The following is a 24,185-nucleotide window of genomic DNA, read 5'->3' as shown; positions in this document are numbered from 1 at the left end:
ATTGTAAGAAGCACTGACGGTAAAAGGTTCTGTATTTTAAAATATTAATAAACAAACATAAAATAATAAAATAACTTTATTTTTTAACATTTTAATTACTTACACATTCGGAATTAAACAAATATAAAATTCCAATGTTGGAGTACCTACTATAGCTATTTATTACAACATAAACAATTTTTACAAGCTTCTTCTACCTTATGTCTAAAAAGTAGGTATTAATTTAAATAACTTTTGACATAGACATGACGTAAACATAATAATAATGTGGAGTCATCTTTTTGAATCGCACCAATATATAGTGAATATCTTATTTTATTAATTTATGTATACCTACTAAGTATAAAAAAACATCCAGGGTCTAGTATTTTTGTAAAATATTTTGTATAGATTCCTGAATACCTAATTATTACTAACCAAATGAAACATCACTTTAAGTGTGAAAAGTGATAACGTAAAAAAGTTTTTTTTTTCATTATCAGCATCGGCATCACAACATTTTCACATTATTTTTTATACAGTGCTGGCATTTTTTTATGAAAATAAATAAATAAAATTAAGAACGTAACGTAAATAACGTCCATAACGTGACGCGAATCTGAATATTCGAGGACAATCGTACTGAAAGTTTTGTGTAGTTGAAAGCGCTAAGTTTACAAGGTAATATACCATATATAATATGCTTATACTAAATGACAGCAACTATCGACTGCAGAAATAAACCAGACTGCTTCTACTATTATACATACTATGTCAGTGAACTTTAAATTCACAAATCTTGAAAAAAAGACTAGCTTGTACACCTTCTATTGCCTGATTTCGATAGACATTCACAAACTTCAATTATATATTTTTGATCTTCATAATAATATGATTCAATTATATTTTTTGCCGTTTAAGCTTATATAACCGAAATACTTCTGGGGTACCGTGAGCTGTTGGCCTGACTTCCAAAGCCTTCTTGACTGTGTGTTACTGTGCTCATAGTGCGAACGGATGACATCATCGTTTTCTCTGTTTCTGACTTCTTCAGTCTGTATCTGTTAAAAAGAACAAAAAAGTCTTAAAAATATATTTAAATATGACACGACCTTAACTTTAAAGACAGTTGCAGAATATGATGCAAATCATACTTCTATGCTAATAATAACAAAGAGAAAACTTTTTTGTTTGTTTATTTGTTTCGGGTTCGGAACTACTGAACTGATTTAAAAACTTATTTCACTGTTGGAGAGCTATATTCTTCCCGAGTAATACGCTATATTTTAGCGCGGTGCGGATAGCAATTCCCATAAGACATAGGTGAAACCGCGGGAAAATGGCTAGATACTTATAAGATTTAGATAGGAACGGTAGATAGTTCTCTAGAGGCGACCATCGACTAGAGCTTTAATTATAATTAATGCGCGAAAAAGTTCCCTTTGGGTACAAGTGAAACAGATATTTTTTATACAACTATCACTTTTTGATATCTCTCTAAGATCTGATGCTCATTTACCGACATGGCAAGGTAATTTCAAGCAACAAAATAATCTAAGATTAATAATTTTGAAATATGAATTCGGTCATGCATCGAACCTAAGAGTTACTTATTGTTGGTTTTAACACAATAACTTACGTTTTTAAATAGAGATACAAAATTCCAAACCTTGTTTTTATATTCTTCCACGATTGGCCCTGGCACTTGAAATTCAAGTACAACATGAAAGGTACAGTCATAAAGTTTAAATCAGCTAGGTGGCGAAATATTGGGTGATCAGGGAATAATCTTGAAATGAAGTCGAAAATGCAGTTGAGCTCAGCTATTAACATAACAACGAAAATTTTCACTGAGAGATTCATCCTGAAACAAAAGTACAATTAAAGAAGTTGTTAAAGAGAAATACTTCTAGAAGATTGTGAGAGATAATGTAACGCTACAAAGACACACTGGAGAAGACAAAAAGCCTGAAGAAATGATGGCGAGCAATCAAACTTCACTGCCTAATTATTAGGCGCTTAATACAATTTTTTTTTTAAGATTTAATTTAAAATGCTCTTCCGTTGATGCTGCTAGTACCTACCTAGTTAGTGAAGAGAAAATTTAATTGGTCGCAAAGTAAATAATATAATGTAAAACCTACCATTGCTTGTCAGTTTTTGTAATGTGAGTTTTACTATCTTGAGTTTTGAGCACTACTTTAGTCTCTTTTTTAATTGTCTTTATTTTCAAAACGGTTAGTCCAAAAAATATCAAGTTAATAAGGAATAATAAACAAACAGGCCCATACTGGTAAATTGCTTTGCTGTAACCTGGGGATAAAATACATAAAATTATATTTTTTGTGAACCTGAACTTATAATAAAAAAAATATATATTTTTACAGTTTTGCGGTAAAAGATCTTTAACCGATAAAATTTGCCTGGCTACTGGTTTAAGCTTCTATATACGCGAAGATATTTGCTGTAGGTACATTGTACTCATCAAATAAAAAGTAAAGCTAAAAATAATTTATAAGCATACCATATAGGGCGCTGCATCCCCCATTTTGTATATTAGGCATGAATGGATGATCGTTCTTGTAATCAGAGAACTCAAGTAGGGCGACAATGCCAGTCACCGCTCCTGGCGCGCCAAATCCGTACACGAAGTAGAGGAATATGCGTATACGCGATTCTTAACATTGTCCTGACATCGGTCTTTTGCTTCTGCGGAAATGGTAGAAAGAAAATATGGTCACCCTTCCAATTACAATATTTCAGTGAACGATTTTGAAATTTCTAGAATAACGTACATAACAAAAAGTTAAGAAATAAACTCAGAATCCAAGTTCAGTTAATGATTTTGGAAAATATAGGTATAATTGCTATCAAAGCAGTTATTTATTTTATTTTATTTTATTTTCTTCAGGAAACAAACAGTCACGTACAAAAAACTTACAAAAACAAACAATAGATTCAAAAAGACTTTGAGTTCCATACAATTTTAAATAGTGTAGTAAAATGTAGTAAAGTAATACCTACCCACAATTTATTCTAAAAATGCAGTCAAATATAAACATTACTTTACGAGATATTTAAGAGTTGATTGTGCAATTTCATTTTATCAGATGCTAAACTGTGATTAAAAATATCAATTCCATTAAATTTATCATTATAAGTGTTTGTGCTACGTCTGAAGAAGTTATTACTGGTGTAAACTGTTTTATAAAAAGGAACTGAAAATAATTTTTGTGAACGGGAACCAGGTCTGGGTACTTTTAAGGCAATTTTTTCCAAAATGTCAGGGGCGTCAATGAGATTATTAAAGATTTTATAAAGAAACACTTGGTCAAACATCATGCGTCGGTCGGCAAGAGTAGTAAGAGAGTGACGAGTAATTGAATCTACGTATGAGACATATTCATGATTTCCACGGTAATCTAATGATTTAATAAACTTCTTTTGCACTTTTTCAATGCGGTCAATATGACAAGCATAGTATGGACTCCAAACAGTACAAGCAAAATCTAGCAGTGATCGGACGAAGCTAAAATATAAAACTTTTAGAGTATGCGGATGTTTAAACGGTTTTGAAATCCTTAATATAAAGCCAAGTTGATGGAAGGCTCTGCTTACTATGTTGTCTATGTGTAAATTAAAAGATAATTTTGAATCCATAATTATACCTAAGTCGCGCACATCTGTTACCCTACTTATAGATTTATTATTGATCTTGTAATCAAAATTTAGAGGATTATGTTTACGGGTATAGGATATAACAGAACACTTGTCAAGGTTTAAATACAGTTGATTTGATGAGCAATATTCAGATATACGATCTAGGTCATGCTGCAGTTCCAAAAAATCGTCATAACATGTTACTGTCTTAAAAATTTTCGCATCATCCGCATACAACAGAATTTTTGAATAATTTATGACTTTGTCAATGTCGTTAATATATAAAATAAAAAATAATGGTCCTGCATGGGATCCTTGAGGAATTTCTAGGAATCTAGACACATATCCCTCTATAGAAACTGCTTGAGATCGGTTCTTGATGTACGAGTTTATCCAGCGGAGTAGATCGCCATGTATACCGATACTCCATAGCTTTTCTATAAGCAAATCATGATTAATTTTATCAAATGCTTTGGAAAAATCTGTATACACAACGTCCACCTGTGACTTCTTGTCCATGGCGTCCATTAAGTAATTTATAAAAATAAGCATGTTAGATTCAACAGAGCGACCTCTGCAGAAACCATGCTGATTGCTAGAGATATGACACTTCAGTGAGCCTACAAGAGAGGAAGTGACAATTATAAAAGTGACAGTTATAAAATATATTCTGTTATATCGATTTTATTCCATTGAAAGCTGACTAAAGAAGAGAATAATTTGAATGACGACGAAAAAGTATAGGTAGCAGTTTTCGGAAACTTCCATATGACGGAGTCTACAGAAGAATACTACGTGACTATGTGTAACACGGATGGCGATGCAAAGATTCTAACTAGCGCCTCTAGTGTCAAAATTGTGAAGCAGTCTAAGAACGACACTTTGACAGATATCCGTACATTTTGTGTCAAAATACCGCGCGTCAAATTAAAAAGAAAAAAGTGACAGTGACATAAATTGTATAGAAAAGGCTGTCAGTGTCGTTCTTAGACAGCTTCTTAATGTCGCCACTAGAGGCGTGCGCGTAATCTTTGCATCGCCAATAGAAAGTATGCAAATATATTAACACTAGCTTTTGCCCGCGGCTTCGCTCGCGTTAAGAAGTATTATTATTAATTAGGTATGGTTTTTGCGGCTTTACTTTTGTTTAGCGTGTGTAAAAAATTAGGACCTACAAAACTTCTTTGTACACAATATTCTTTACTAATCTGTCATTAGGCGCTAAAACTATTAAGTTATTGGGTGAACTTACTCGTGAGCAAGCAACATAAAACTGTCCATGAGAGAAGCAATGTTCTCTCAAGTCAATACCCGCAAATTTGAGAGTTTGCCCCTGAGACTTATTTATTGTCATGGCAAAGCAGACTTTTAGGGGAAACTGTAATCGTTTAAATTCGAACGGGATATCGTTAGGTATTAATGGGATTCGTGGTATAAATACAGTTTCCCCTGTTGCACACCCAGTTAATATAGTGGCTTCCACTAAATTGCGATGTAACGCTTTCACTTGCAGTCTCGTACCGTTACAAAGTTTTGGTGGTTTTAAATTTCGCAACAACATAATTGGAGTACCCACGCGCAGAATAAGCTTATGATAAGGCAAACCTGGCGATTTCAATGAATTTAAAAATTCTCCAGGGTAATTAGTAGCGTCATCCGTATTAACTACAGTATCTGTGCTGCTATGGGAAGATAGGCATCAAAATGCCCACTGGACAAATCTTGGCTGAATCGTAAACGTCTTACCGGATAGTCGTTAGATCCAGATTCCGTATATATGAGACCGTTTCTATAAACTTCAAACTTAAATGGGAATATTAATCCTGCTGCTATTAGTTCACACAATCCGCCATAAGTAGCATTTTTCATCATATCAGCAAAATATTCGTCAGGTGTTACATAGTTATCACCATTCCTGTCGTGGGTCATAATTGAATTAAAATTGACAAAGTTTCATACAAACTTTCATCCCCTATTTTATCCCCCTGGGGGTAGAATTGATCAAAATCCTTTCTTAGCGGATGCCTACGTCATAACATCTACCTGCATGCCAAATTTCAGCCCGATCCGTCCAGTGGTTTCAGCTATGCGTTGATAGATCACTATGTCAGTCAGTCAGTCACCTTTGAGTTTTATATATTTAGAAGATTATACCCTCGCATAACGGATTTAGAAGATTGAATAAACTGCAAGTCATACATCATCTGTCATTTGATTCCGGTCACCGATAATTTCTAACATGTATGACTAACCTGATAGTCCACCACATGTCGTAACACATAATGTTTCTCCAGAAGAATCCTGATATGAAGAAGAAGTAGAAGGTGAATGCTGAAAAGAAAAGTCAAAGTAAAGAAACTACTTACCAGTTATTGAGTAGTAAAACCGGAATCGTAAAGAGAAGACGTAAGAAATTGACCTACATCATCATCAACATTTTAATCTTCCCACTGTTGGGCACAGGCCTCCTCTCACATAGAGAAGGATTGAGCGATAATCATCACGCTTGCTCAATGTTGGTTGGTGGTTGACCTGCTAAAGTTACTTATTTCGAAAAATAGTAATGTAGCGACCTCGTATTTGGTCATACAAACGGACATAAATCACCTCTAGTTTCAATTGTTGCAAATATTCAAATATTGTAAGTAGGTATACTTACTGAAGTAGAGGCACATATGCCGATGGGATACTTTGCACAAAATAAGGATTACTTCGATGAATTTGACGGAGTAATAGATTAGAAAACAGATGAGGTATGCCATGATCAGCAATCTGTGACGAGGTCGAAGCACTGGTAACAATGCATATACGATCACGTTTAATACGATCAAGATACAACTGATCGCCAAAGCTGAAAAAGTAGTGGAAATTAGAAGGTAATATTGATTTTTTCTTCTCCAATTCAGAGACTATACTTCTGTAAATTATCAGAGGAACTTACTTCATACTTCTATAATTTACCAGAGAAATTATGTTAAATAAGTTTGCGAAACAGTAGAAGGGGTGAAAGAATCACTGATCAAATAATGAAGAGAGTAAGTTCTTCAATTGTCTTAGAATTTGAAAATGATAAAGAAATGGATACACGCACATAGTTCAAACACGATAAAATGCCTTCTTTGTTCTTTATGAATATAACATATAAATGCATTCAACTCAATGTCATTCTCTTCTGTAATGAACAAGTCCAAACAATACTGGTTTACTTTGAAGACCAGCTCGGGGCCCATAGCTGAAGTCCTTTCCACCATTAAGGTGCCATCCTGAAAAAATACTTTTTATTACCTACTAAAATATTATGCTGAAGACTTAAAATGACACGTTAAACTGTAGGTCCAGGCTGTCATTGAACATCTTTGCAGTCGTTACGGGTAGTAAGTCTGACAACCATTCTAACGAATAGGTATTGTGTTGCCCGGGTAACTGGGTGAAGAAGGACTTATAGGCAGCCGCTTCTTGTATTGCACTGGTGCTCCGCTGCATACGATTACACTGGAAGCCGACCGTAGCATAGTTGGGAAAGGCTCAGAGTGTGATGTTGATAAGGTCTATCTGAACATAAACTTACATAGTATAAAATTATCGTTGACCGTTTTTTTTTTTAAAAACTGACAGTCACATGATAACTGGTTTGCTGCAATCGATATCGAGATTCGTTATCTATAGGTACTGTTATCATCTGCATCTGGTTAAAATAGAAACCTATGAGATCAGCTTAATGGCTTTCCAGTCTAACCACCTGAGCTGAATGTCATAGTTAGGAAAAAATAGGCAGGTGATTACATCATTACGATAAAAAATTAGGGCCAGACTTTTGAAAAATATTTTGGGCATAAACAGTTGAGTTCCAAAAGCTTTCCACGGGTCAAATGAGGAGCTTTTTATTTTATGCTGATTTTGATTATTGAGTTAGTTATAGCTCAGACTTTTTATTTGTTAAGTTTCAACAAGATTTTTCAACTGCTCGAAGTTATGAGTTGTTTACAATACCATAGTTTTTTCTCTTTATAAGTTTTAGCCTCTTAGTAGTTTCCTTCTATTTTCCAAACATATAGCTTACTCACCGATTGCAATCGTATGCTTGTTGTCGGTTTAATGGCATCATACGTCTTACAGGTCACATGGCCAAACAAAAAATGAAGCTCATCTAGTGCTTTTGTCCCTTTCATCATTTTATACCTGTTCCACAATGTAGGGTTAAATTCATGAAGCAAGGGGCTGCATTTGTGTGCAGTTACATTCAATCCCCATCCGAGAGGACAGCATTTTCTTGCACTTGTCTTGTTCTTTGGACATAAACTTCTCTTATTCTCTGTAAATAATATCTATCATTTGCTATTTTCCAAATTATAATCTACTTGAATCGGATCCAAATTCGATGGGAGTGGCAAGAATTAGGCAAAGATAGAAATATTTGGAGGAGACCTATGTCTGAAGGGGGACAGCCCGTATAATTTATAAATGCTGATAAATCACAGCCAGAAGTGATGAACGAAATCTTCAATGATATAAAGAGAAGACATTTTTTTGTCTATATCCAAAGGCTTCGAAGCTACTGAACTGATCTGAAAACTTCTTTCACTGTTACGAAGCTAAACTATTGCCGAGTAACATAGGCTATATTTTGACCGGACATGGGAATAGTTGACACGGGACGCGCAAATCTGAGTTTCTTTATGTGTTTGATACAACTTTCTAGCGCTGAACTGATCTAAATGAATTTTCATATGAATTTAGCTTCTAATCTTGACTGTATAGTATACATATGTATCTAGTTATGTCCAAAAAGGTAAAACCAGCCCGAGCTTGCTCATGGTAACAAGAAAAACAAAAATATTGTGTTAATAGGTAAAACTTTGTCTCGTGTGAACTTACCGTGTAAATGATAATGGTTTTTGGTGTGCTGGTAGATTTCTGTATCAGTCTTTAAGTTAATATTATTTTCACTATCTTTCTTAATGTATAGTTCTTCATTTTGGATTTCTGATGTATTATTGTCATCGTCATCGTACTCAACATAATTGAACTCCGAGAATTCATCAACATCTTCGTGATCATGCCAATAATAAGGCTTTGCTACACCATCATTTTCCAAACTGGCTTTGTCAATCCGAAACATTTGTAAAATAGGAATATCGCAGTAACACTGAGAGAAATAGCTAGTTATCACAATCACTAATACAGTCACATCACGAATCCACATTTTCACAAACTTGTATCAAGATTTATGTTTCACACGACCGTTATAGACGATATTTCTATGGAGACTATAATGTTATTATATACTAAAAACCTGCTAGGCAATTGAAGTCATCGCGAAGATTCTTTAACATAATTTCATATTATTATTTTGAGTACACACCCAAACCTTTTGCTGTGCTTTGAAATAGTTCCATCAACTTGAGTTAGGATGGTAGGAAAAGTCTCTAAGTTGATCCTTATTACGAAAACGATTACTGCAGTAAGCCAAACTAGACTTTACCATCCGATTCCTTTAATTTCTCAAGTCTAAACACTTTAATATACATGGCAATTAGGTCATTTCCGCGGATAAAAGGGAGATTTTCGGTCAGATATCCATTACATCCATATACATTAAAGTCTCCTTAGAAAATATCGCGCCAAAATGTGGGTGTTCGGGGATGGGAAACGTTACTAGCTCCGCCCATTCTAGTAACTGATCACGCCTACCGTACGTTGCTTGACCTACAAGAAGGCGCCTGACCTACCTTTTTGATTGCATCTCCGCTGTCTTTCCATTCTCCGTGGTTTAAAAATATCAGTCTTTTTTAAAAAACTTTAAAATAGCCATCTCCTATGGTGGATTGAATCTGGTATTAAAAAATAAGGTTGCAAGTTAAATAAACCATACCATGCCTACCATGCTTTTCATATACCTGTGTGTCACAAATTAATTAAGTACCTACCTACTTGAATCATTCAGACATTAAATCAAATCAAATCGTTTATTTTGCAGAGAATATGGGTACAAAATAAATTAAAATTAAATTTTAAACTTATGTATTATGTTCAATTCTTAACGCCTTCACTGTTCCATGAGTCATAAGTGATATAGGTACACCGTTTGTTTATCTATTGTGTATGCTTCGTGGACAGAGAAGTGGTTAAAATGGTTGGCTTCCAAAATTAAAAAAAAATCCGCCTATGGTTGCGTGCGATTATTACGGAATAACTTACCATATTAGGTATTTAGATTTTTCCTGTTGAATCAGGTATTTTATAGCATACACATAATACTACAATATAGTATTCTTTACAATACCGGATTGTGAATACAGACAAACATTAATAAACAAAAGATCTAATCCAACTGGTTTGGCAGACGTGACGCACAGTATGGTATTTATTTTTCGTATTTCTATGATAAATCTAGCTAAAGGTATTTCGTTGGCATTATTAAAATTGCGTAATTCTTATTGCACTATAATCTTCCTTGTCCTAATTGTGTTGACTTTTGTAAACAAGCTATCCTTGATTGACATAAAATTAACAACTTAATCTTAATGCGTCTTCACATGCATTTTGGTTTTGTGGTAATTTCTGAATTGCAATAAGTCTGCTAATTAAATACTAACACCAGAGATTTCGTCAAGCATCATGATAGATAAGTTTTTGAGCAGATAAGTTTTTGAACAAACAATAGAATTTTTCCGCTCTTGATACGGATAATAGATGGAGAGGAGATGTTTATATTACAACCTAACAACCTTACAATCTTCTCGCTTTAGTTTGCTAACAATTGAAGAGTTATGTTTTTCAACCGGGTGTTAATGATGAAAACGATGTCGTAAGTGATCCCCTAGGCCCTGATACTACAGTTTGGAACTGTTTTGAGCGTTATAATTTTGTCGACATTTTTTTACCCACGTCGGAACGGTGAGAGATGTGCGCTTGTGTGTTTGTGTGTGCGTTTGTGCAAAGTAATGTTCCCACATATCTTCTAAACTAATGATCTGATTTTTTAATCGGAAAAGCTAAGCATGACCTGCATTATCACTTCAGTTGAAGAATATTGTATATGACACAGATTTTAAAGGCTTAAAAAGTTTAGAGTTCATTTTAACTATGTACCTATTATGTCCTATTGACCGTGACATATAGTCGGAATTTATTATAGCTTGTTCAAAAAACCCGTTTGAAAACCTGATAGACCCAAATCCCGTGACCGCCCCACCTACCTCAGAAAGGCGAATAAGTATTGTGTATAGTATATTAGTACCACGAAAAATCCTTGCACTTTTAAGGCCCAAGGAGTACTAATAACAAAATAATAAATATTTTATTTACATAATTGAATATTTCAGTCAGCAAATTACACACATACCATCAGGGAGTTCTGAGAATCACTACTTGACATTGTTTAATAATAGAGAAATAATTGTTCATTGTGATTTATACTCTGTATTTGTTATTTCAAATTGTAAAGCTCTCAAGTAAATAGCGTCCTTACAGGCTCCTGCTATGGCCATATACTCGGCTTCACAGGTTGAAAGAGCAGTGTATTGCCTCTTGGATTCCAAATAAGATATGATTATTTACACCAATAAAAATTGGTAATTTTAATTTGTTTGTGTCGTGCAACCCTGACACATATATTTAGGCTTTTATTTACTACTAGCTGTTGCCCGCAACTTCGTCTGCGTGGGCAAGTTTCATACAAACTTTCATCCCCTATTTTATCCCTTTGGGGGTAGAATTGATCAAAATCCTTTCTTAGCGGATGCCTACGTCATAACATCTACCTGCATGCCAAATTTCAGCCCGATCCGTCCAGTGGTTTCAGCTGTGCGTTGATAGATCACTATGTCAGTCAGTCAGTCAGTCAGTCACCTTTGAGTTTTATATATTTAGATTTCCTATACTGTGATTGTACTGAAAGAGTTGTGGTACCGTCAACTCAGGGTGCATAGAGAATTTACACTCGTGACGTAGATAAGTGCTAAGGCTCCTGCGTAGATTACTGTGGCGTCACCTGAAGCAAAGCGTCCCAGTGTCTCTTAAATACATTATATATTCTTGTATTATTCTTTTCATTTTGTTATCTTTCTCTTGTCACAGGATCTGTAGATGAGGTTAAAGAATAAAAAAAAAGAAAATAATAACTAGTTTATTACAAGTAAAGGCAATATGGTTAAGCAGGTACAGCGGACTGTCTGACCTCTAAATTACTTCGATGTACAGAAGAATGTGAAGAGATACCCTGATGGTAAGCAATCAATATATTGTTGTCCGCAACACCAGAGGATAGGTAAGTGTGTTGACGGCCTTCATTCTATGGCTAAGATTCATTTAAGAAAGGATTTAAAAATTAAAATTGTCATTAAAATTCGCCATTAGTCGTATGTGTTGTGTGCAGCCGGTCGTCTTTCACCTGTGCGAACCTGTATAAAAATAAATCCATTTGTTCAGATACCGGAAGGAACACCCTAAAACAGCCAGAAACATAAATATAAACATGTAGCCAATAAAAAGCCAGAAAATGAGACTAAATATCCAACCCTGTGGGAAGTAGATTGAGGTTTTGCACAAACCCGGGCGGGGAGAGCCAACTCGCATTATGCAATGATGATGAGCATTTATCACCACCATTGCTTTATACGAGCATCCCTCTCTGTGTGAGAGGGATGTGCCCTGTGCCCTATAGTGGTATGATAAAAAGGCTAACGACGATGATAGTGGGCGGGGAAATGCAAGGGGTTAGCCCTGGAAGTATGAATTATACGTGCTTATTGGAATTTTTTAACGATCACTGGAAGATTCATAGATTAAGCATGTTTGATGTTTAAAGAAAGAAAGAAATATGGCATTTTTGCAAGCGACTAAATGGAATGGTACGGATGCTAGAGAAATTGGTGAGGGAAACAAATTATATTCTTGAGGAAGTGACGAAAGAATAAATGGTGTGGGAATCGTGTTAGATGAAACTGAAAGAAACCTTGATAAATCTAATGCCGTTGATGTATCATAAAATAAATATATAGTTATTTTACAAAAAAATAAAAAAATCGCTATATCCTAGTCCTTCAAAAAGCAAATACAAAACTAGACGAACCTCTTCTTGATCATTTTCCAAGTCTTCTTCTTACACACAAACATGATAAAGATGAAGAGGCCAATCAGTACGTTATAGGCGTCAAAGAATTGCCAGAAAGCATCCGGTTCAGGGTAGATGGAGCTGATCACCTCTAGGATCCAGTTGATCCCCATCAAGACGAACAACTTGATATAAACAGTGAACCTGGAACATGTTTACAAAATTTTCTTAATCTCCAATTCAAACTTTTGGTCCCAGCCCCAGTGTGGAATGGTATTTAGTAATTTTTATTTTAGATTCTATAGCCATATAATTTAAAAATAATATAAGATAGGCAGTTTAGGTACTGACCTCTGTGTGTCTTTCCTTTGCTGGTCGTGGGTGCCGCTTTCCCTACCCTGCAACATTTGTGTCTCTCGCTTCATCTTCGCTATCTTGAACGCCGTCAGCACGAAGAAAGTTGTGTTTGCAACACAGAGAATAACAATGGGCACGTACAAGTATATAAACTTGCTGTTACCTGGAAATATTAAGGGTTTAATAGCAAATGAGTTGTGTTATAAAGACAAATGGAATGACAAAAAATAGTATTATCTATACATATACTGCTAATACCAAAACGTGGGTACTAATTACCCCACTTAAGCAGCCAGTCACATGTACTTAAACTTAAATGTGTCTCCTATCTTCGGTAAGCTCAGCCTTCAAAGTTAGCAGCTAGACCTGGGTGCATCAGCACACCGCTGCCAAAACTTACATAGTGTGTGCTACTATGATCAGCTTAAACAAAGTTTTCAGTGACTAATGTAGAGGTATGGTTGCTCGGGTATCTTGGTTGAAGAGGGCAGAGGCAGTCACTCCTTGTTAAACACTGATACTCAGTTGCTTCCGATTAGACTGCAAGCCAACTCCAACATAGTCGGGAAAAAGGCTAGGCAGGTGGTAACGACGTAGCTTTGACTTGAAATGACTGGTCTGCACCAGTCATTTCAAGTTATACGATCAACAGATTGTCTAGTCCTTTATCCTTTGTATTATCAACTTACCGTATAAGAAACAGCCTTGTACCCTGATCATTGGCAGCAGGGGGTGCTTCACTGGAAGAGACTTGGAGAACTCCAACGTTGCCAACAGGGCGGTGAGCGCAGTTGGCACACCAAACGCGTATAATGCGTAGTAGGTGAACCGTTTATGCGGCTTTTCTGGCAGTACCTGGCTATTCTTGCAGCATGTACGACTAGAAAGTTATAATAAAAACCAATTAAATAAAAAAATCTCAGTCTTAACAACTGGACACTCGAGTATTATATAGAAAAATACTAATACTGAAACGCTAATCAATTTTTAAGTGGGATCAAACATCATTCTGCATCGAAAGAAATATTATAAATATAATGCACACAGCATCTACTTATCTACTACATTCAAACTAAGATGAGTCCATAGGTAAAACCTGTCAGTCGTGTTTTTCTGACTAGAAAGTAAGATTAGGTACAGGAAAAATATTTTGCAAAATGATATTCTTTTGTCGATGAAAAGAAGCTTTCATATCAATTTTTATTAACTAAGCTGTGCTTATGAGGTTAAAAAATATCTTAATACTTCGAGAGCCAATGGTCCTAGGCACAATAGAAAAGCTATTGGTAGTCGGAGACTTGGTATTCCTATGTTCTATGAACTGGCTTTTGCCAATAGAAAAAATATTTATTTAAAGGTGTCATATGGTTGGTAGGTATGTTATAATATATATTTACCTGAAAGTCCACCAGATATCGTAGCACATAACGTTCATCCAGAAGAATGCAGACAGCAGGGAGAAGTACACGATGAACGCTGTAAAAACAACGCTGATGTTACACACCCACTTTAATTACTTTGAACTCAAAACATTTAGAAATTCAATAATTTAGGCCCTATCAGATAAATCAATATTTAGCCATTTACTCATTGCGTACTCACTCTATGGCATTTATCCCGTATGCCACTCTAATGTTCATCATACATGACCACATGCAAATGGTTTTCGGCTAAGTTTAAAGCGTCTTAACTTGATAAGGGGATTCGTTTATACTTAAGCACATGTTTGGTTTGACTCCAAATACACAGAGGAAAAATAATACATATAATGAACTTACTGCAAACAAGGCAAATATTCTGAGTGATATCGTCGGTCATTATCAAGATCTGCATTGTTGCCAGAAACAGAAAACCCACGAAGAAGCTGAGTAGGTACGCCATGAGCACCATGCCAGGTAGGTTACGGAGCTCTGGTATCCACGCATATACTGCCACCGTTAGAAGGATGAAGAAACACGAGATCAGCATACCTAGAAAGAAACCAGAATCAATTTAAATTTAGTAGAGTAGATTTCTCATATTCTGAAATATAAATATATTATAGCTAACTTCTTTTAATTGCAGAAGCTGCAAATCTTTGCCACTTTTATTATGAGATGACTTAATCGGGGTAATTTTATGTATTAACCCAAAACGTAATATGTCAAAATGAGCCTCGCATTCATATTTATCGTACTTACAACTACTTTTAATTTCATGGTTTTTTGGATCTGGTTTCCCTTTATAACAAATCAAGGCGTCCAGGTGAGCTGTTCCATCGTCTTCGAGGAATGTATCAATGCAGTACTTATCCGGTTCGTAGATGATCAGCATTTTGTTCGGAATTTCAACGTAGAGCTTGCCATCCTGCGAAAGAGTGTGCTGGGGTTTTCGATCTTTCTAAGCTTTGATAATTTGTTAAATATTATTAGTATTTTTGTGTAGTATAACATTAAGAAACAAAAACAACAATGGCAAGAGCAATCAAGGTTCTTAAAAGTTCTCGACACCTATTATTTAACTCAGTTCTTTAAGACGATAAAAAACTCACATTTAATAAAAGCATTTCTGGAAACTCTGGTGTAGCTGCCATTCTGACTTCATTCTCTCCAGTACATTTCATTCTACCAATCATGAAAATAAACTCTTTCGTTGCGTTGAATCCTTCTATTATTCCAGATTTCTGTTTCCCGACGGGGGGATCGAAAGCATAAGAACTTGGAACACATTCCGTTGTAGGCTCATTGTAGACCCATCCGAATAGGCAACATTTCCTGGCACAAGTTCCCTTGAGACACACACATCCTCTCTCCTCTCCAGTTGTGTTACTCAGTATAACTTCATCGTCCCCAAATGTGATGCCGTTGTAAGTCCTGTTCACCAGTTCGACACTTTTTTGATAAACGCAAAGTTGAGGATCTGATACAACCTCCGATATAATCACAGACAATGCTATCACTGATATGAATGTTATCATTGTAACAAACTTAACATTTCACACCCGCTTGGCTTGGTAGCCTTAGTGAAACTAAGTTAGACATTATCTTGAGAAACAGATTTACTACCTATCAAATAGTTGCCAAAAATGCAGGTGTTCACAAGTTTATCCTCAAAGTAGAGGTTTGGTATTCAAGAAATTGGCTACACATTTTATCATCAATATAAATAACGCATCCTTGATATTGAAATTCAGTAGTATGAGTACGTACAGATGCCATTAGGCCCACGATTCTGTAACATTTTACAGATCGAAGATCAACCTTCCATTATTGTGATAAGGTTGAAAATCCATTAAATAATGACAGATTGAGGCAGGTTGATGTGCACATTTACATTTTCGCCTGTACATTCATACAATATACCTCTACATGCATTGCATTCATTTTTAAGAAATGTCGAGGAAAATTCATAACTTTATTCGCCATTGACATTAAAAACAAAATAATAAAAGTAACGTGTTTTCGTGAGACGATTATTATGCACAAACCGGTACGTGTTTATTTCGAGCTCATTCGATTTCTTTCATTGGTTTTGTTTATTTGACAAAAGTTCCTTGTTAGACTTGTAAGTAGGTATGCATAAAAAGTAAAAATAAAATTTCTTGATTTCAAATGTTGTTTTGCCGACTGGGGATAGAATTTTGAAATTAGCGTCATACAAGTAGGTAGATAAAATAAATTTTAGGAATAGCTGTGTATTATCTACTTAACAGAAAGGTAATATTGGGAGTGACCGTTGGACATAATTGAAATAATGTAATCAATTGTTTTTAAAGCACTTTTTTTGTGGGCGGGCGGGCTGGTAAAGTTTGCATCTACTCAGTAGCAGTCAGCGACCATCCGTCAGGTGGATTGGAGAAAACTCTGGCTCTAGGGCTTGTAAGGTGAATAAACCTATGACTAACTTAATTAATGTAATCATCTAATATTATGGATGGACTATGGACGTATGCATTTTACTCGTCTTATACTCTTTTCGTGTCTTTATTCTGCAAGTGCCTGATGTATTTACTGTAGCAAAATTAATTCACAATATCGTTATTTGCTATTATATAGGTAACTTCTGAACACAGGCACGCTTATATGGCTCATAACCTTGGTTCTTCCAGCCAACTGTACCCACTTGTCAACACTGCTCAATAGTGATCAAATCTATGCCATATGCAAGCTCTTAGCGAGCACTCAATTTTTGAACATGGTGTTTCCGACCATTTTAAAAGTATACCATAGAACTGTGAAAGTGCTCGTCAAGAGCATGACATGGGTTTCATTACTATTAAGCAATGTTAGAAAATAGGTACAGATTGACGCATGGTCCTTTGAACAGAAAGTTTATGTTGAACTTATTTATTCTTTTCTCTCGCTCCACAAAACATTTGTATAACTGTGGTGTTCTGTTTGAGGTGGTATGTGAAATAAGCATGCACCTATAGTATAAAGCGCAACTTAACTTCTTTTTTGTCTCTTTCTTGTCACCGGATTCAGATCCTGTGACAAAGCCAGGTTAATAAATAAAAACCATGCAAAATAATAACTTGTTTATTACGAGTAAATGCTAAGACAATAAAGTTAAGTAGGTACAACATCAGTCTTTTCCGTCTGACCTCTTGCAAAAACTTTGCACCGCAAATAGTAGGTGTACGCTGAAATTACATGGAGGTATAGAAGAATCTTTCCTCGTAACTTTTTATTTAATAAGAAGCAAAGAAGAGATGAGCTGATGGTAAGCAGTCAATATATTTTTGTCCGCAACACCAGAGAATTGGCAAGTGCGTTGACGGCCTTTATCCTACGGCTAAGGCTTATGGAAAATACTGAAAAATCTTCATTGTGATTAAAATCCGCCATTAGTCGTCTGTGTTGTGTGCAGCTGGTCGCCTTTCACCTGTGCAAACCTGTGTAAAATAAATCCATTAGTTCAGAAACTAGAAGGAACATCCTTCAACAGCCACGACACAGTGGGTTGTTGCCGATGAACTCAATAATATAAAAAATGGAGCCAACTCATTTTGCAAAATGCCAAGAGAGGTTGAGACTAAAGATCAAATCCTGTGGGAAGTGGACTAACGCTATGGACAAACCCGGGCGGAGAAAGCCAACTCTCATTGCTGATGACAATGGGCGAAGAAATGTTTCAGGTTAGTCCCGGACTTAAGATTGAGGTGTGCATATTGGAATTTTGTAACAATCAGTGAAAGACTCAGGGAGGAAGCGTGATGTGTTAAAAAGACGGTAAATGTGGCATGTTTGCGACTTAATGGAATGGTATTCTATTATTGTGGTAGTGATGAAAAAATAAATGGTATGGGGATCGTATTAGATAGAACTGAAAGAAACCTCGATGAATGTAGGTAATGTGTCATGAAATAGATATATAATGATTGTTCATAAATAAATATATAGCTATTTCATCGACCTTTGAAAGCAAATATGAAACTAGACAAACCTCTTCTTGATCATTTTCCAAGTCTTCTTCTTACATACAAACATGATGAAGATGATGAGGCCGACCAGGACGTTGTAGGCATCAAAAAATTGCCAGAAGATGTCAGCATCAGGGTAGAAGGAACTGACCACTTCCAGGATCCAGTTGATCCCCATCAATATGAACAACTTGATGTAAATAGTGAACCTGGAACAGGATTGCAAAATTTTGACAATCTCAATTTGCAATTTTGGCTCAGCTCCAGTTTTTGGTTAAATTTTATACAATAGCCATATAATTAACCTTTGTGTGTCTTTTCTTCGCTGGTCATTGGCGCAGCTCTCTCTACCCAGCAGCACTTGTGTCTCTCGATTCATCTTCGCTATCTTGAAAGCCGTCAGCACGAAGAATGTCGTGTTTGCCACACAGAGAATCACAATGGGCAAGTACAAGTAAATCAATTTGCTGTTACCTGGAAATATTAAAAATTTAGTATCATAAGGTTGTGTTCTGTGGTCAAATGGGTTGACAAAATATGTGTATTATCTTTACATGTTACGGCTAATACCATAGCGCGGCCACTAGTTAGCCCGCTAGACCAGCCAATCACACGTGGTTATCTTCCATAGGTTTAGCAGCTAGAGCTAAGTGCAACCGCACCTAGCTCTAGCTGCTACCGCTGGCTTAACTTAGGTGCTATTTATAATCAGCTACTTTATCCTTTGTTTTATCAACTTACCGTATAAGAAACAGCCTTGTACCCTAATCATTGGCAGCAGGGGGTGCAACTTTGGAAGAGACTCGGAGAACTCCAAGGTTGCCAATAGGATGGTGAGCGCAGTTGGCACACCAAACGCGTATAATGAATAGTATTTGAACCGTTTATGAGGTTTTTCTGGTCGTACTTGGTTGTTCTTACCGCATGTACGACTGGAAAGTTATAATAAACACTATTAAAATAATAAGTTAGGAATACAATTAATAATGTTTAAAAATATAGCCAACAATAGGATTCTGCAACGTCAATCAATTTTAAGTAGAACGGATAGTAGACGGAAAGTTACAATCTTTCCGATTAACATCATCATCATCACCATCTCAGCCATAGGACGTCCACTGCTGAACATGCGCTTATTTTATTTTATCCCGGTACGCCCAGTTGTTGTAACGGGAAGCGGGACCTCGGAAAATCATCTAGTTATGAATATAAGCACGCAGTGTCTACCTACCTACTGCATATTAACTAATGAATCTATAAAACCCGTCAGTCAGTTTTTCTTACAAGAATAATGTAAAGAGCCCCATGATAAAAAATACTATCCAAGATAATATTATTTTGTCGATGAACAGAAACGATCATATCAACTTTTATTTACTGTTAAAGTGTAAGTTGTTTTTAGAGAGTTTATGAGGTTATGAGGGATCTGAAGGCTTTAAGAGCTACGGTCCTAGGCACAATAGAAAAGCTATTGGTAGTCGGACACTTCGTGTTCCATATGTTCAATAAACGCTTTTACCAATTGAAATACAATTTGTTTGTATGTGTCATATGGTCTTCTTATCGAGAGAGAAACCTGCAGTTTAATCACCTAGCAAAAACTTGTCATCATCCTCCGTCTCTTTTCCTAACTATGTTGGGGTCGGCATCCAGTCTAACCGGATTCAGCTGAATACCAGTGCTCTACAAGAAGCGACTGCCTATCTGACCTCCTCAACCCAGTTACCCGGGCAACCCGATACCCAAACCCTAGTGTCAGAGTTTTCTCAAATCCTCCTGACAGCCTCTGATTTGGAAATGTAACGACTACTACTGTAGCATTCGGGCTTTCCTTGGCACAGGGGTGTAACACCGCCAACTTCTAGACTCCGGGCTGCTTTGTGAGTGCCTAAAACCCGCAAAGCGATTCCAACCCATCTCGGGACTGGACCAAGCAGGCAGTCATATGGTAACTAGTAGATAAATAATAATATATTATTTGTATATACCTGAAAGTCCACCAAATATCGTAGCACATAACGTTCAACCAGAAGAATGCAGAGAGCAGGGAGAAGTACACGATGAACGCTGTAATAACAACACAACAATAATAATACTGGCCCTAACAGATAAATGGGAAGCCATTTACTAAGTAAGTTACGAGGAACTAAGGAGGATTTTTGAATTAGGAATTGCATATTCGGACCCCTATCTTAATAAGGGGATTGATTCATACTAAAGCTTGAGAATTCAGCAGCACAAAGCAAGAATAATATAATGAACTTACTGCAAACGAGGCAAATATTCTGAGTGATTTCGTTGGTCATTATCAAGATCTGCATTGTTGCCAGAAGCAGAAAGCCCACGAAGAGGCTGAGGAGGTATGCCATGAGCACCATGCCAGGGAGATTGCGGAGCTCTGGTATCCACGCATATACTGCCACGGTCAGAAGGATGAAGAAACACGAGATCAGCATACCTGGAAGAAATCAAAATCATCACATCGATAAATTGAAATTTAGTAGAGTAGATTTCTCATATCCTGAAATAATAATGGCGTCCACGGCCGATTTCGGTCACGGCGGTTTTTCTCATTTAAGGAGATCAGCCAGCTGCGCAGGACATATTATAGTGCACGAGCATTTGCGCAGACACTGGTGGTGCACTCCCTATTCATTCACTCTCATAACCCGATGGGACGGCAATCCGACACGACCGGAAAGAGATCAGTCGCAGGATCGACATTTACGTGCTCTCCGATGCACGGGTGAATCAATCACCAACTTCAAGACTATGGGCAGCTTTGTGAATGTTTAAGAAAACCCACAAAGCGATTTCAAAGGGAATTGAACCCGAGACCTCGAGCACAGCAGCCGCGCTTGCGACCACTAGAACAAATAAAAATATATTAGAGCCAATGTTTTTTAATTGGAACCATATTCCAATAATCTTCCCCACCGTTATAGTAAGATCATTTAATCGAACTCCTAAGTAAAAGTGAGCCTTGCCTTCATCAATAGATACGTAAAATTTATCGTACTTACAACTACTTTTAGTTTCATAGTTTTTTGGATCTGGTTTCGATTTGAAGCAAATCAAGGCGTCCAGGTGAGCTGTTCCATCGTTTTTGAGGAATGTATCAATGCAGTACTTATCCGGTTCGTAGATGATCACACCAGGTGTTTGAGAATGATTTTCAATGTAGAGCTTGCCATCCTGTGAAAGAGTATGCTGGGGTTTTCGATGTTTCTAAGCTCAGACCATTTATTATTTATTTTTGTGTAACTTAATTACTATTAAAACAATAAAGGGGAAATATTAAAACTAAGTATAAAAAATCAACTAAGTATTTTTGTGTACATTAAGGAACAAAAACTGCAGTGGAAAGAGCAATCAACGTTCTTAAAAGTTGTCGACACGCTATTATTATACTCAGCTTTGTTAGACGAAAAAAAAACTTACATTTAGTAAAAACATTGCTTTGAAAAGTTGTACCACATGTATTCTGCCTTCATTCTCTCCAGTACAGTTCATTCTACCAACCATAAAAATAAACTCTTTTGTTGCGTTGAATCCTTCTATTATTCCAGATTTCTGTTTCCCGACGGGGGGATCGAAAACATAAGAACTTGGAACACATTCCGTTATAGGCTCATTGTAGACCCATCCGAATGGGCAACATTTCCTGGCACAAATTCCCTTGAGACACACACATCCTCTCTCCTCTCCAGTTGTGTTACTCATTATAACTTCATCGTCCCCAAATGTGATGCCGTTGTAAGTCCTGTTCACCAGTTCGACACTTTTTTGATCAACGCAAAGTTGGGGATCTGATACAACCCCCGATAGAATCACACAAAATGCTATCACTGTTATGAATGTAATCATTGTTACAAACTTAAGATTTCACTACTGCTTCGCTTGACAGCCTTATTTAAACTAAGTTAGACTTCTTTTTAGAAACAGTTTTAATACCTAACAACTAGATGCCAAAAATGCGGGTTTTAACAAGTTTATCCTTGATTTGGTATAAAAAAAAAAATTTGGATCCGTATTTGATCATTAACATAAATTATCGTCCGTGATATTGGATTTCAGTAGTGTAAGTACGCACAGACACCAGCATATCAACCTACCCGAATCTATCAATTTTTACCGATCGAACATTAACCTCCACTATTGTGATGAGTTTGAAATCCATTTAAGGACAGATTGCAGTAGGTTTACGTGCTATCGTCTGTACTCATTGAACTAGGGGACTTGCTTTGAATTAGGGACTAAGGCATACATGCAATACATTTATAAAGTCACCATGAAGTCACGATGCTCGTGGCCAAGTGAAGGATGATCGATCATAAGGTTAAGTAACACTTGACATGGTTGGTAGTCTTTGGTGGGTTGACTATCTAAAAATGTCCAAGCTATCCAGCTATATGTATACTTTATGTATCGGTGTCATTGGATACCAGAGGAAACGGAGGAGGCACGGTGGCTGCGCGGTGGCAACGCAAAACCCATTTACTGACGTGAGCGCAGGTCGGCGCGCGTAAGAATACTTATTGTCCATAGTTTGCTGATTTTAGGGTGGATAAATATTAAAATATAAATCTACTGATGATGCAGATATGTACTGTTATTGATTCTGAACAGTTGTTTTTTGTGCACTGCTTAAAATTCATTCCTGTATATGGCTGGACCAACCGGTTCAACATGCAGAATGTAGAAGGAATTTTTTTCTGGTAGCTATGGACACCAATACATAAAATATATTACGAAAAGCAAGTTTGTACGCTGTCAGAGCATCGATCATTGCAAGTTTTAGTTGGACGATAGTTTCATTGGTCCAGTGGTTAAGAATTGCGCACACCGCAACATTTCAATTATTGGTTGGTAGTAGGTAATTCATTGGTATTTATTGGTTGGTTGGTAGGGTTGCTAATCGTCGCATGTTTTTCATTGCATTTATATGAAAAGGTATACAAAAAAATTCCCTACGTGGTTTAATGGTTATCAGGTCCGAATTCGATGATGACATTTCCAAAAATTGTATGCATTTACAACTAAATGAGAATTAGTTGATCTGATGACGGAGTTATTAAATTCAGGGAAAACCCCAACTTTGACATTAAAAAACTTAACAATAAGAGATATATGTGTTTTCGTAAGAAGTTTAATAAATGTGTATTATTAAGCAGTTCGCAGAATGCACAAACCGGTAACTTTACGTATATTTCGAGCTCGTTCGATTAATTTAATTTGTTTTGTTTACTTACATCCGTTTCCAATTTTCTGTCTACCTATACGTTGATTTGCTTACTAGGGATAGAATGTTGACATAAGCCTCATCATCATCATCATCTCAGCCATAGCACGTCCACTGATGAACATAGGCCTCCCCCTTATATCTCCACAGATACCTGTTGGAGGTGACCTGCGTCCAGCGTCTTTCGGCGACCTTTATAAGATCGTCTGTCCACCTTGCTGGTGGACGTCCTACGCTGAGCTTGCTAGTCCGTGGTCTCAGCCCTGTTAAGCCTCATATTAGTAGATAATAGCAATTTCTGTCCCTAGTAAGCTAAACCACAGGTACCTAGATAGAATATTGGGAACGGTCGTTGGACGTAAATAAAGTATTATTATAAGCTGTAGTTTGTCTGAGGTCGTGCGTGTGGGTGGGCACGTAAAGCTAGCGTCTCCGAACGCTACTCAGTAGAATTTCCTGCTAAATTCCAGGTCACAGGTCGTCATTCGGAT

General features: G+C 36.5%; 3 protein-coding genes across 5 annotated transcripts; all 3 read right to left on the bottom strand.

The window, feature by feature from the left end:
• Positions 1–63: 63 nt before the first annotated feature.
• On the bottom strand, positions 64–8,902 carry LOC135116597 (G-protein coupled receptor Mth2-like). Of its 3 annotated transcripts, none has more exons than XM_064035947.1 (9): positions 8,515–8,902; positions 7,704–7,951; positions 6,731–6,902; positions 6,299–6,490; positions 5,892–5,970; positions 2,504–2,688; positions 2,124–2,292; positions 1,619–1,843; positions 64–1,040 (listed from the first exon to the last, which is right to left on the bottom strand). In XM_064035947.1, the coding sequence occupies exons 1-6, from the start codon at positions 8,840–8,842 to the stop codon at positions 2,658–2,660; spliced, it is 1,050 nt and encodes a 349-aa protein (XP_063892017.1). In that variant the 5' UTR covers positions 8,843–8,902; the 3' UTR covers positions 64–1,040; positions 1,619–1,843; positions 2,124–2,292; positions 2,504–2,657. The 3 variants fall into 3 exon arrangements, with proteins under 3 accessions (XP_063892017.1, XP_063892016.1, XP_063892018.1); XM_064035946.1 differs by having other exon boundaries at positions 1,649–1,843; XM_064035948.1 differs by lacking the exon at positions 6,299–6,490 and having other exon boundaries at positions 1,649–1,843.
• Positions 8,903–11,752: 2,850 nt separating this feature from the next.
• LOC110383701 (probable G-protein coupled receptor Mth-like 3) lies at positions 11,753–16,286 on the bottom strand. Its single transcript, XM_021344514.3, has 8 exons — positions 15,582–16,286; positions 15,232–15,397; positions 14,830–15,021; positions 14,449–14,527; positions 13,741–13,931; positions 13,046–13,214; positions 12,713–12,898; positions 11,753–12,041 (listed from the first exon to the last, which is right to left on the bottom strand). The coding sequence occupies exons 1-8, from the start codon at positions 16,005–16,007 to the stop codon at positions 11,981–11,983; spliced, it is 1,470 nt and encodes a 489-aa protein (XP_021200189.3). The 5' UTR covers positions 16,008–16,286; the 3' UTR covers positions 11,753–11,980.
• Positions 16,287–17,554: 1,268 nt separating this feature from the next.
• Positions 17,555–22,390, bottom strand: LOC110382950 (probable G-protein coupled receptor Mth-like 3). The gene is made up of 8 exons (XM_049838310.2): positions 21,894–22,390; positions 21,476–21,647; positions 20,719–20,910; positions 20,441–20,519; positions 19,194–19,384; positions 18,758–18,926; positions 18,476–18,661; positions 17,555–17,924 (listed from the first exon to the last, which is right to left on the bottom strand). The coding sequence occupies exons 1-8, from the start codon at positions 22,317–22,319 to the stop codon at positions 17,864–17,866; spliced, it is 1,476 nt and encodes a 491-aa protein (XP_049694267.2). The 5' UTR covers positions 22,320–22,390; the 3' UTR covers positions 17,555–17,863.
• Between the last annotated feature and the right edge of the window lie 1,795 nt (positions 22,391–24,185).

This window comes from Helicoverpa armigera, chromosome 8, assembly GCF_030705265.1.
Source record: "Helicoverpa armigera isolate CAAS_96S chromosome 8, ASM3070526v1, whole genome shotgun sequence".
Lineage (NCBI taxonomy): Eukaryota > Metazoa > Arthropoda > Insecta > Lepidoptera > Noctuidae > Helicoverpa > Helicoverpa armigera.
This window is presented reverse-complemented; position numbering and strand designations above follow the sequence as displayed.

What these genes read in the sequence shown, in the direction of transcription:
- LOC135116597 (XM_064035947.1), bottom strand. Translation starts at nt 8,842, where the DNA reads ATGTGGATTCGTGATGTGACTGTATTAGTGATTGTGATAACTAGCTAT. An exon ending in CAAGCATACGATTGCAATCG is followed by an intron (nt 6,903 to 7,703) that starts GTGAGTAAGCTA and finishes GTATTTTTTCAG; the next exon opens with GATGGCACCTTAATGGTGGA. An exon ending in TTTTATCGTGTTTGAACTAT is followed by an intron (nt 6,491 to 6,730) that starts GTGCGTGTATCC and finishes CTACTTTTTCAG; the next exon opens with CTTTGGCGATCAGTTGTATC.
- LOC110383701 (XM_021344514.3), bottom strand. Translation starts at nt 16,007, where the DNA reads ATGATAACATTCATATCAGTGATAGCATTGTCTGTGATTATATCGGAG. An exon ending in CAGAAATGCTTTTATTAAAT is followed by an intron (nt 15,398 to 15,581) that starts GTGAGTTTTTTA and finishes ACTCTTTCGCAG; the next exon opens with GATGGCAAGCTCTACGTTGA. An exon ending in TGGAAAATGATCAAGAAGAG is followed by an intron (nt 12,042 to 12,712) that starts GTTCGTCTAGTT and finishes ATTTTTATACAG; the next exon opens with GTTCGCACAGGTGAAAGACG.
- LOC110382950 (XM_049838310.2), bottom strand. Translation starts at nt 22,319, where the DNA reads ATGATTACATTCATAACAGTGATAGCATTTTGTGTGATTCTATCGGGG. An exon ending in CTATGAAACTAAAAGTAGTT is followed by an intron (nt 20,911 to 21,475) that starts GTAAGTACGATA and finishes GATTTCTTCCAG; the next exon opens with GTATGCTGATCTCGTGTTTC. An exon ending in GAATATTTGCCTCGTTTGCA is followed by an intron (nt 20,520 to 20,718) that starts GTAAGTTCATTA and finishes TTGTTATTACAG; the next exon opens with CGTTCATCGTGTACTTCTCC.